The sequence below is a fragment of the Coregonus clupeaformis genome, unplaced genomic scaffold (assembly GCF_020615455.1).
Source record: "Coregonus clupeaformis isolate EN_2021a unplaced genomic scaffold, ASM2061545v1 scaf3048, whole genome shotgun sequence".
Taxonomy (NCBI): Eukaryota; Metazoa; Chordata; class Actinopteri; order Salmoniformes; family Salmonidae; genus Coregonus; species Coregonus clupeaformis.
The window spans coordinates 43785-56893 of NW_025536502.1; the positions used below are offsets into that span (position 1 = coordinate 43785).

At 41.7% G+C, this 13109-nt stretch overlaps 2 protein-coding genes across 2 annotated transcripts; one reads left to right on the forward strand and one right to left on the reverse strand.

Annotated features, from left to right (window-relative positions):
• Positions 1-3858: 3858 nt before the first annotated feature.
• LOC123489600 (putative uncharacterized protein DDB_G0271974) lies at positions 3859-9733 on the forward strand (the record flags this gene model as incomplete). The annotated part of the gene is made up of 2 exons (XM_045220032.1): positions 3859-4025; positions 9622-9733. Coding segments are annotated over 2 exons (279 nt in total), but the record flags the coding sequence as incomplete, so codon positions are not given.
• On the reverse strand, positions 6004-8689 carry LOC123489599 (gamma-aminobutyric acid receptor subunit alpha-5). The gene is made up of 2 exons (XM_045220031.1): positions 8298-8689; positions 6004-6709 (listed from the first exon to the last, which is right to left on the reverse strand). The coding sequence occupies exons 1-2, from the start codon at positions 8484-8486 to the stop codon at positions 6410-6412; spliced, it is 489 nt and encodes a 162-aa protein (XP_045075966.1). The 5' UTR covers positions 8487-8689; the 3' UTR covers positions 6004-6409.
• Positions 9734-13109: the final 3376 nt, after the last annotated feature.

Here is a 13109-nt window from a genome sequence, read left to right on the forward strand (position 1 = left end):
GCTGTACAGACATGGTGGGGGAGTTCTGCTTTAAAGACAGCTGTACAGACATGGTGGGGGAGTTCTGCTTTAAAGACAGCTGTACAGACATGGTGGGGGAGTTCTGCTTTAAAGACAGCTGTACCGACATGGTGGGGGAGTTCTGCTTTAAAGACAGCTGTACCGACATGGTGGGGGAGTTCTGCTTTAAAGACAGCTGTACAGACATGGTGGGGGAGTTCTGCTTTAAAGACAGCTGTACAGACATGGTGGGGGAGTTCTGCTTTAAAGACAGCTGTACAGACATGGTGAAGAGGAGTACTTGGAGTGATTTGACTTGAGGTGTCCTGTATAAACAGCATAACTATAGAGAGGAGACTGAGGTGTCCTGTATAAACAGCAGAACTATAGAGAGGGCGAGGTGTCCTGTATAAACAGCAGAACTATAGAGAGTGATTTGACTTGAGGTGTCCTGTATAAACAGCAAAACTATAGAGAGTGATTTGACTTGAGGTGTCCTGTATAAACAGCAGAACTATAGAGAACGATTTGACTTGAGGTGTCCTGTATAAACAGCAGAACTATAGAGAGGATTTGACTTGAGGTGTCCTCTATAAACAGCAGAACTATAGAGAGTGATTTGACTTGAGGTGTCCTGTATAAACAGTAGAACTTTGGTCAGAGCATCTAGAACCTTGATTTCTTCTAGAACTTTAGGTAGAACTTTGTTCATTTCCAAACCCATCCTCTCTATGCACATACTATGGTATGTTGTCATGGTATATTTTATTTTGCATGCTAGAGGTTTGGCAAGAGAGCTGCTTTATATTGAACACATGATGAAAACAAAGCCGTTGTGATGTAAAAAAAACAGCACATACCCCCATGCTCTCTTTGACCTTTTAAAAGCACTTTGATTAAGCATTGTCTCGAAGTATCAAGAAACACTGTCGATTTCAAAAGCTGGTTATTCAATGATGATTTTATATCACCTTTGTGTCCTTTAAATGTAGCCTGTTCATTTAAAATAACTAAAAGGTGAAAAATAGATGTATCCGTTTTATTTAGCTACAGAACTCCTCTGTCTCTCCAGTACACTTTACTAAACTAAAAACCGTGAGGAGAAAGATTGAGACGTTTTACTTCAAAAGCATGAAAAACGATTTGTTCATTAAGATTCGTATCATCATCAATGCGCATAGGAAGGAACAAAAAAAATATCAAGAAGCCTGAAAGAGCATAAATACAGTATGTAAAAAAGCATCCTATTATATTAGAGCTGCTAGGTGTTGAGCTATTCAACTAATCTCTCTGTGTGTACGTCCCAAATGGCACCCTATTCCCTACATAGTGCACTACATTTGACCAGAGTCCTATGGGCCTGGGTCACCCTATTCCCTACATAGTGCACTACTTTTGACCAGAGTCCTATGGGCCCAGGTCACCCTAGTTCCTACATAGTGCACTACTTTTGACCAGAGTCCTATGGGCCCAGGTCACCCTATTCCCTACATAGTGCACTACTTTTGACCAGAGTCCTATGGGCCTGGGTCACCCTAGTCCCTACATAGTGCACTACATTTGACCAGAGTCCTATGGGCCTGGGTCACCCTAGTCCCTACATAGTGCACTACTTTTGACCAGAGTCCTATGGGCCTGGGTCACCCTAGTCCCTACATAGTGCACTACATTTGACCAGAGTCCTATGGGCCTGGGTCACCCTAGTCCCTACATAGTGCACTACATTTGACCAGAGTCCTATGGGCCCAGGTCACCCTAGGTCACCCTAGTTGTCACGCCCTGGCTCTGGGGACTCTGAAATGTTGAACCAGGGGTGTGTAGTTTCTGTGTTATATTTTCTATGTTGATGTTCTAGATCGTTTAGATCTATGTTGGCCAGGGTGGTTCCCAATCAGAGGCAGCTGTATCTCGTTGTCTCTGATTGGGGACCATACTTAGGCAGCCTGTTTGGCACTAGTCGGTGTGGGATCTTGTTCCGTAAAGGTTTGTTTTGTGTAACCTAGGACTTCACGTATCGTTTGTTTGTTGTTTTGTGTCGTGTTAAGTACTTAATAAAATGTACGCTTATCACGCTGCGCCTTGGTCCGTCTCTTCCGTTAACGATCGTGACACTAGTCGCTACATAGTGACCGTGCCCTGTAGGGCACTGTATAGGAAGTAGAGGACCACTTGGGAGGCAGTCTCTCTCCAGTCATCCAAGCATTAACTCCATGTTGCCGTATCTGCATATAGCATTACATCCAAGCTAGGGTTGCTAAATTCAGCTTTCACCAAATTCCCGCATTTTCCAGAAATCCCGGTTGACTGCTAAAAAGTTAACCAAATAGCTACCCAGACTATCTGCATTGACCCCCTTTTTGAAGTAACTTTTTTGACTCATCACATTCGCTGCTGCTACTGTTTAATATCTATCCTGTTGCCTAGTCACTTTATCCCTACCTACAGTGAGTGTAAAAAACATTAAAGGACACCTTCTCTTTCCATGACGTAGACTGACCAGGTTAATCCAGGTGAACGCTATGATCCCTTATTGATGTCACTTGTTAAATCCACTTCAGTCAGTGTAGATGAAGGGGAGGAGACAGGTTAAATGATTTTTAAGCTTTGAGACAATTGAGACATGGATTGTGTGTATGTGTGCCATTCAGAGGGTGAATGGGCAAGACAAAAGATTTAAGTGCCTTTGAACGTGGTATGGTAGTAGGTGCCAGGCGCACCGATTTTGTGTCATGAACTGCAACGCTGCTGGGTTTTTCATGCTCAACAGTTTCCTGTGTGTATCAAGAATGGTCCACCACCCAAAGGATATCCAGCCAACTTTACACAACTGTGGGAAAGCATTGGAGTCAACATGGGCCAGCATCCCTGTGGAACGCTTTCGACACCTTGTAGAGTCCATCCCTGACAAATTGAGGCTGTTCTGAGGACAAAAGGGGTTGTACCCCTGCACATGGACTCAGTACTGGTACCCTGTGTATATAGCCAAGTTATTACCTCGTACCCCTGCACATCGACTCAGTACTGGTACCCCGTGTATAAAGCCAAATTATCGTTACTCATTGTGTATCTATTGTATTTCTCTCTGTGTTGTTGGGAAGGGCCCGTCAGTAAGCATGTCACTGTTAGTCTACACCTGTTGTTTATGAAGCATGTAACAAATACAATTTGATTTGATTTGATTTGATTTGGAAGATTCCTAGAATCAGCAGGAAGTCAGAAATCCTCCAACCAGGATTTCTGGAAAACCTGGGAATTTGGGGAAAGTTACCAGAATTTTGCAACCCTAATCCAAGCTAACCTTGGTAGTTTAAGAGAGCCTAGCATGGCTAAAAGCAGAAGGGTATATAATATGCAAATGTCTGTCACAGAGCATCTACCAGTCCCTTCAGGATTTCACTGGGATTTTTTTGTTATTTGGGGGCATAAATGCTTGATTTTGCTGCAGCATTTCTGACATTTTGCATGGCAATATGCGATGATTTTGTCCAATTTGTTGCAAAAATGCACTGACGAGGGAAAAAGTTGACGTGTGGCTTGATTGAACCATATTATACGGTAAATTAGCAGTGATTGACTGAAATTGCGAGCCTACTTTTTTTTACTGCTGTGATTGGTCCGTTTTATGCAAGAAAATTGTGATGATTTGATTTGTAAGCTCTCGCATAATATGTGGTGAATTGTTGATTTTGCTATGAAAATTCAGATCGCAGAATTGCGGAATCCTGCAAGGACTGATCTACAAGCGTTAAGCTGCCAACTATCACTTCACAGCTCAATGTCTGTTCTTCTTTCAACTTTCGACAGTAAATGGCTATTCAGTTCAACAATAATGAATGACGAACATTGTAACACACTGGCTTTTCAAAAAGTCATTGCAAGAAATGTCAGTGCATTCGTGTGGAGTTATCAATCTGTAGGCAACACATTGATCACGGCTCTTCTCCTCCTTCTTCCTCTTCTTCTTCTTCTTCTTCTTCTTCTTCTTCTTCTTCTTCTTCTTCTTCTTCTTCTTCTTCTTCTTCTTCTTCTTCTTCTTCTTCTTAACAAGCTAAGTGGAGTTCTATGTGCTTGAGACAAAGGCTTAAACAGATGGGGCTTTCAGCCCCATTTTGTACAAAGCAAGGTGCATCCAAACGGCACCCTATTCCCTAGGCTATATAGTGCAGGCCCAATAGGGCTCTGGTCAAAAATAGTGCACAATGTAGATAACAGAGAGCCATTTGGGACCCAACCCAAGAGTTTCAAAGATAAAATCAGATATCATAGTATTAGTAAGTATTAATACGGTGGTCATAGAGTATTAATACAGTAGTCATAGAGTATTAATACAGTAGTCATAGAGTATTAATACAGTGGTCATAGAGTAGAAGCAATGTGTTGCATAGCATTTGGCCTTGCTGTACTTTTAGAAACAAAAACCATCTGGATCTCTGTGAGAAAACAATGTAAATGCCAAATGTTCCTGGTCAGAGTTCATATGTAAGTCGCTCTGGATAAGAGCGTCTGCTAAATGACGTGAAATGTAAATATGTAGTGCCCTCCATAGGGAATACGGTGCCATTTGGAATGAAAGGAATCATCAGCGATGACTACTTGGAGTTGTAAAGACACGGTGGAGCAAAAGAAAAGGATAGTTTCAAGAAAGTAGAAGCTGTATTATATAATAATAATAATAATAATATGCCATTTTAGCAGACGCTTTTATCCAAAGCGACTTACAGTCATGCGTGCATACATTTTTGTGTATGGGTGGTCCCGGGGATCGAACCCACTACCTTGGCGTTACAAGCGCCGTGCTCTACCAGCTGAGCTACAGAGGACCACACACTGGACCACACACTGGATATATCATACGGTAGAAAGAGCAAAGGCAAACATGGCAATACAATTCCCATAGAAATAATATCTGTAGAATGGGATTGCATCACCATACCAGGTCCACCATATGGAAAGTAGCCATACGTTTACCAGTCTGATTTCCAGGGTTAGAGGCTCTAAGCCCCTTCTATAGATTATATTTCTATGACTATGTCCACATTATAGCTCTGTGATCATGCAGTCAGTGCTGAGATGAAAACAATAAGAAGAAAAAAACCGATCCTAGTAATCCATGATGATTAGAATAAAGGATTAATTGCTTGGCATTGTGTTCGATAGGATAGCAGTAGGTAGATCCAGTGTATCTAACAGTATGTCTGTAGTGGTGGGGTGGGGTGGGGTGGTAGATCCAGTGTATCTAACAGTATGTCTGTAGTGGTGTAGTGGGGTGGGGTGGGGTGGGGTGGTAGATCCAGTGTATCTAACAGTATGTCTGTAGTGGGGTGGTGGGGGTGGGGTGGTAGATCCAGTGTATCTAACAGTATGTCTGTAGTGGGGTGGGGTGGGGTGGGGTGGTAGATCCAGTGTATCTAACAGTATGTCTGTAGTGGTGTAGGGGGTGGGGTGGGGTGGTAGATCCAGTGTATCTAACAGTATGTCTGTAGTGGTGTAGTGGGGTGGGGTGGGGTGGGGGGGGGGGGGGGGGTGGTAGATCCAGTGTATCTAACAGTATGTCTGTAGTGGTGTAGTGGGGTGGGGTGGTAGATCCAGTGTATCTAACAGTATGTCTGTAGTGGGTGTGGTGGGGGTGGGGTGGTAGATCCAGTGTATCTAACAGTATGTCTGTAGTGGTGGGGTGGGGTGGGGTGGGGTGGGGGTGGGGTGGGGTGGGGTGGTAGATCCAGTGGATCTAACAGTATGTCTGTAGTGGTGTAGTGGGGTGGGGTGGGGGTGGTAGATCCAGTGGATCTAACAGTATGTCTGTAGTGGTGTAGTGGGGTGGGGTGGGGTGGTAGATCCAGTGGATCCAACAGTATGTCTGTAGTGGGGTGGGGTGGGGTGGGGTGGTAGATCCAGTGTATCTAACAGTATGTCTGTAGTGGTGGGGTGGGGTGGGGTGGGGTGGTAGATCCAGTGTATCTAACAGTATGTCTGTAGTGGTGTAGTGGGGTGGGGGTGGGGTGGGGTGGGGTGGTAGATCCAGTGGATCTAACAGTATGTCTGTAGTGGTGTAGTGGGGTGGGGTGGGGTGGTAGATCCAGTGTATCTAACAGTATGTCTGTAGTGGTGTAGTGGGGTGGGGTGGTAGATCCAGTGTATCTAACAGTATGTCTGTAGTGGTGTAGTGGGGTGGGGTGGTAGATCCAGTGTATCTAACAGTATGTCTGTAGTGGTGTGGTGTAGTGGGGAGAGTGAGGTGAGACAGGTGCCCCTACGTCCCAAATGGCACCCTATTCCCTATATATAATATTATGCACTACTTTTGACCAGAGACCTAACCGTAACCCTAACCCTATGTGCCCTGATCAAAAGTAGTGCGTTACACAGGGGACAGGGCACCCTTTTAGACCACATTCCTGGCCTTCTCCTTCTATGTATAGGGGTTCACAGCTCCTGTGATCACTGGCTCCCTGTTGAGGTATGTAGCCCAGTAGACCAGGTTGAATGTCCCAAACAGAACAGGAAACAGTATCCGGGACATCTTGTCGATCTTGCTGACGCTGTTGTAAGTCTTTTTGGGGTCGGGAGACTTGGCCTCGGCCAGTTTCAGCTGGACGCCTGCGCTGTTGGAGATGGTGGAGATGGCGTTGTCCTTAGTCAGGTTGGGAGTGTAGTTGACCCCAGCTGAACAGGTGTTGTTAGGCTTCTTGGACAGAGCCATGGGGTTTTTCTGGTCAGGAGAAAGAGAACAACAGAAGGAAAAAACATTGTTTCAGTATTTCACTCTGAATTCACATTGAAAACATTGAATCCAATTTAAATTAGGAAACATTTTGGCAATTAATTCAACTTTCCCTTAGTAAACTAAATACTATAGCAACACTAGTAAAGGAAGAAGAGGAAAAGAGTTGGAGCATCTCATTCTAGACAGACATTGGGGCTTCAGTATAAACATTGGAAGCAATTTATTAAAGAATGATTGGCTGAATAAAAAATCAACTAAGGAAGTGAAATACAACGTAACGAGTAAAGGTGTCAATAGTACAGCGAAGGACAATCAGTAGCGTTATAGTAAACAATATAAATGACAAGAGATCAATAATTCGTCAATAGTACAGCGTAACTAGTAAAGGTATCAATAGTACAGCATAACTAGTAAAGGTATCAATAGTACAGCTTGACATCATGGGAAAATCAAAAGAAATCAGTCAAGACCTAAGGAAAAAAATGGTAGACCTCCACAAGTCTGGTACATCCTTGGGAATAATTTCCAAACGCCTGAAGGTACCACGTTCATCTGTACAAACAATAGTACGCATGTATAAACACCATGGGACCATGCAGCCGTCATACCGCTCAGGAAGGAGACGCGTTCTGTCTCCTAGAGATGAACGTACTTTGGTGCGAAAAGTGCAACTCAATCCCAGAACAACAGCAAAGGACCTTGTGAAGATACTGGAGGAAACAGGTACGCAATTATCTATATTCACAGTAAAACTAGTCATATATCGACATAACCTGAAAAGCCGCTCAGCAAGGAAGAAGGGAAGGCTTGCTCAAGAACACAAACCGTGAACGGGTGGCAAAGCTGTGTGGGTGCTTTGCTGCAGGAGGGACTGGTGCACTTCACAAAATAGATGGCATCATGAGGTAGGAAAATTATGTGGATATGTTGAAGCAACATCTCAAGACATCAGTCAGGAAGTTAAAGCTTGGTCGCAAATGGGTCTTCCAAATGGACAATGACCCCAAGCATACTTCCAAAGTTGTGGCAAAATGGCTTTAGGACAACAAAGTCAAGGTATTGGAGTGGCCATCACAAAGCCCTGACCTCAATCCTATAGAAAATGTGTGGGCAGAACTGAAAAAGCGTGTGCGAGCAAGGAGGCCTACAAACCTGATTCAGCTACACCAGCTCTGTCAGGAAAAATGGGCCAAAATTCACCCAACTTATTGTGGGAAGCTTGTGGAAGGCTACCCGAAACGTTTGACCCAAGTTAAACAATTTAAAGGCAATGCTACCAAATACTAATTTTGTGTATGTAAACTTCTGACCCCACTGGGAATGTGATGAAAGAAATAAAAGCTGAAATAAATCATTCTCTCTACTATTATTCTGACATTTCACATTCTTAAAATAAAGTGGTGATCCTAACTGACCTAAGACAGGGAATGTTTACTAGGATTAAATGTCAGGAATTGTGAAAAACAGAGTTTAAATGTATTTGGCTAAAGTGTATGTAAACTTCAGACTTCAACTGTACACATCCAACACACCCACAACACACACACACAACTATCCACAGACATACACACACCTTGCGCGTATCCTCCATGGCTTTCTTCCCATCCCAGGCCCAGCTCCTCTTGGTGAAGTAGTTGACGGTAGCGAACTCAATGAGAGCAGAGAAGACGAAGGCATAACAGACTGCTATGAACCAGTCCATGGCTGTGGCATACGCCACCTTGGGCAAAGAGTTACGGGCACTGATGCTAAGAGTGGTCATGGTCAGCACGGTGGTCACACCTACGTAGAGAGATGATGAAGGAGAAAAGATGATGGAGAGAAGGAGAAACCAAGGCTTCTAGCATTTTCTCTGCTCACGAGGAGATCTTTTCCCATTGTTTTTCCGTAACTCTCTGGCCCAAGGTGGCGTATGCAACGTAGAGAGATGTAGACACATAGAAAAACAGAAAGAAACAGAGATAAACTGAGAAACAGGAAGAAACAAGTAGAAACAGGGAGAAACAGGAAGAAACAGGAAGAAACAGGGAGAAACAGGGAGAAACAGGAAGAAACAGGAAGAAACAGGGAGAAACAGGAAGAAACAGGAAGAAACAGGAAGAAACAAAGAGAAACAGGGAGAAACATAGAGAAACAGGGAGAAACAGGAAGAAACGGAGAGAAACAGGAAGAAACATGAAGAATTGAAGAGAAACAGGGAGAAATAGGAAGAAAAAGGGTGAAACAGGAAGAAACAGAGGACAAACAGAGATAAATAGTAAGAAACAAATAGAAACAGAGAGAAACAGAGAGAAGAAAAGAGAAACAGAGAGAAACAGGAAGAAACATACAGAGAGAAACAGGAAGAAACAGGGTGAAACAGACAAACAGAGAGAAACAGAGAGAAACAGGAAGAAACATACAGAGAGAAACAGGAAGAAACAGAGGAAAACAGGATGAAACACAGAGAAACAGGGGGAAACAGACATACAGAGAGAAACAGGACGAAAAGGTAAGAAACAAAGAGAAACAAGAGAGAAACAGAGAGAAGCAGACAAACAGAAGGAAATGGGAGAAACAGAGAAACAAATAGAAACAGAGAGAAACAGGAAGAAACAGGTAGAAACAGAGAGAAACAAGAAGAAACAGAGAAAACAGGGAGAAACAGAGAGGAACTGAAAGAAACAGAGAGAAATAGGAAGAAACAGAGAGAAACAGGAAGAAACAGGTAGAAACAAAAATAATCTGAGAGAAACAGACAAACAATGAGAAACAGAAAGAAACAGAGCGAAAGGAAGAAAAAGCGAGCAAAACAGGGAGAAACGGGAAGAAACAGGGAGAAACAGACAGAGAGAAACAGGAAGAATCAGAGAAAAACGGGAAGAAATAAAGAGAAATAGAAAAAAACTGACAAACAGAGAGAAACAGAGAGAAGCGAGAGAAGCAAAGAAAAACAGAGCGAATCAGGAAGAAACAGACAGCGAGAAACAGAGAGAAACAGCGAAAAACATTGACAAACAGAGAGAAACAGTGAGAAACAGGGAGAAACAGGAAGAAACAGGGAGAAACAGGGAGAAACAGGAAGAAACAGGAAGAAACAGGGAGAAACAGGGAGAAACAAAGAGAAACAGAGAGAAACAGGAAGAAACAGGGAGAAAGAAACAGAATCAGAGAAAAAGTTAGCAAAACAGACAAACAGTGAAAAACAGAGAGAAACAGAAACATCGAGAAACAGGAAGTAACAGAGAGAAACAGGAAGAAACAGAGAAAACAGGAAGAAACTAAGCGAAACAGAGATAAATGGAGAGAAAGCGAGAAAAAAAGAGAGACACAGAGAGAAGTTGACAAACAGAGGAAAATGGGAGAAACAGAGAAACAAATAGAAACAGAGAGAAAGGAAGAAACAGAGAGAAACAGGGAGGAACAGGAAGAAACAGGGAGGAACAGGAAGAAACAGACAGAGAAATACAGGAAGGAACAGATAAAAAGAGGAAGAAACAAAGCGAAACAGAGATAATGAGAGAAAGTGAGGGAAAGCGAGAGAAACAGAGGAAAACAGAGGGACACAGGATGAAACAAAGTAAAACAAACAGGGAGAAACAGGAAGAAACAGGGAGAAACAAAGAAACAGAGAGAACTTCTCTCATGGGCAAAGAAACTCAAAAGGGGTGATGATATTAATTAATAGTAATTTCGATCCGAATGTGCAAATTGTCCAAATAGATACACAAGGTAGATGGATTATTTTAAATATGTTATTGGACCATAAACAGATATGGCTCATTAACCTTTACGGACCAAATAATGATGATCCACACTTCTTTGACAATATATATAATAAATTAGCAACCCTGCAAGCAACTCAAGACAATATTATTATGGTGGGGGATTATAATACTGTTTTAAATAGCTCAATGGACTGTAAAGGAAATCACACCACAAACAATCACCCTCATGCTCTTAAGGAAATCGTGAATGTCATGGATACATTAGAACTAGTAGATATATGGAGGCTTAAATATCCTGATCTAGTGAGATATACGTGGCGGAGACTCAATCAAGCTAGTCGTCTAGACTTCTTTCTTATGTCATTCTCGTTGGCACCAAAAGTTTAAAAAGTGTAGATAGGGGACGGAATGCGGTCGGACCATCATATAATTGTCATATACATTACTCTTACTGAATTTCCACGTGGGCGTGGATATTGGAAATGTAATCAAAGCCTATTGGATGATAATTTATTTTTAACTAGGACAAAGGAATTTATAACGGATTTTTTCCAACATAACATAGGTACAGCGAATCCCCTTATTGTATGGGACACCTTTAAATGTGCCTTTAGAGGCCATGCAATTCAGTACTCATCTCGAAAACAAAAGCAATTTAGGACAAACGAGTCCATACTAACAAAGGAAATAGAAGGTCTAACAGAAAAGATAAATAGCAATAAAAACTGTAACATAGAGGCTTGGAATAAATTAGAGGAAAAACAAAAAGAAATGGAGAAACTTATTCAAGAAAGATCAAGTGTAATATATTGTCAAAATAAAGCAAACTGGATGGAATATGGGGAAAAATGCACCAAATTCTTTTTTAATCTTCAACATAGGAATGCTATGTCACCCAAGATCTACCAAATGATATTTTGAAGGAGGAAACAAAGAAATGTAAGCATATATTTTTGTTTCAGTTGCCTCCATCTCCTCTAACTGAAGCTAATTGTAGAGATTTTTTTGCTATTGATAATGTAAAATTAACAGCCATACAGAAAGACTCATGTGAAGGTGAAATTACAGAGGAGGAACTTCTGGATGCAATTAAAGACTTTAAGTCCGGGAAAACTCCAGGGTTGGATGGCATACCAGTCGATGTATACCAAACCTTTTGTGATATACTCAGAGGACCGTTATTTTGCATGTTTTAACCATTCCTATGTAAATGGTAGATTATCAGACACTCAAGAAGAAGGTCTGATTTCAATATTACTGAAACAGGATACAAGTGGAAAATATAAAGATCCAGTCCATTTAAAAAATTGGAGGCCCCTTACACTTTAGTGTTGTGATGCAAAAAATCTAGCAAAATGTATAGCGCATAGAATTAAAAAGGTATTGTCGGACATTATTCATTCTAATCAGACAGGTTTTTTACATGGAAGATACATTGTATAGTAACCCTTGGTGTAAGAGAAACAGAGAGAAACAGATAAAAACAGAGGAAAACAGGAAGAAACAAAGAGAAACAGAGATAATGAGAGAAAGCGAGGGAAAGCGAGAGAAACAGAGAGAAACAGAGACAAACAGGGAGAAACAGAGAGAAACAGGAAGAAACAGGGAGAAGCAGAGAGAAACAGAAACAGCGAGAATAAAAGGAAGAAACACAGAGAAACAAAGAGAAACAGAGATAATGAGAGAAAGTGAGGGAAAGCGAGAGAAACAGAGAAACAGAGAAAAACAGAGAAAAAGCGAGCGAAGCAGAGAGAAACAAAACAAACAGTGAAAAACAGAGAGAAACAAAGAGAAACAGAGAGAAACAGAAACATCAAGAAACAGGAAGAAACAGAGAGAAACAAAGAGAAATAGAGAGAAAGCGAGGGAAAGCGAGAGAAACAGAGAGAAACAGAGAGAAACAGAGAAAAACAAAGAGAAACAGAGAGAAACAGAAACATCGAGAAACAGGAAGAAACAAAGAGAAACAAAGAGAAACAGGGAGAAAAACAGGAAAAAACAGGGAGAAACAAAGAGAAACAGGGAGGAACAGGAAGAAACAGACAGAGAAATACAGGAAGGAACAGAGAAAACAGGAAGAAACAAAGAGAAACAAAGAGAAACAGACAAACAGAGAGAAACTGAGAGAAACAGGGAGGAACAGGAAGAAACAGGGAGGAACAGGAAGAAACAGGGAGGAACAGGAAGAAACAGGGAGAAACAGGGAGGAACAGGAAGAAACAAAGAGAAACAGAGAGAAACAGGAAGAAACAGGGAGAAAGAAACAGAATCAGAGAAAAAGTTAGCAAAACAGACAAACAGTGAAAAACAAACAGAAACAGAAACATCGAGAAACAGGAAGTAACAGAGAGAAACAGGAAGAAACAGACAGAGAGAAACAGACAAACAGTGAGAAACAGGAAGAAACAATGACAAACAGAAATAAACTGTGAAAAACAGAAAGAAACAAGAGAGAAACAGGGAGGAACAGGGGAGAAACAGAGAACAGAGAAATACATGGAGGAACAGAGAAAACAGGAAGGAACTAAGAGAAACAAAGAGAAACAAGGAGAAACAGAGAGAAACGAGAGAAACAGGGAGGAACAGCAGAAGAAACAGGAAGAAACAGATAAAAAGAGGAAGAAACAAAGAGAAACAGAGATAATGAGAGAAATGTGAGGGAAAGCGAGAGAAACAGA

Bases quoted from the DNA above. Each gene is read 5' to 3' on its own strand.
- LOC123489599 (XM_045220031.1), bottom strand. From the start codon at position 8,486: ATGACCACTCTTAGCATCAGTGCCCGTAACTCTTTGCCCAAGGTGGCG. The intron at 6,710-8,297 runs GTGTGTGTATGT...TCTCCTGACCAG, and splicing joins CCATGGAGGATACGCGCAAG to AAAAACCCCATGGCTCTGTC.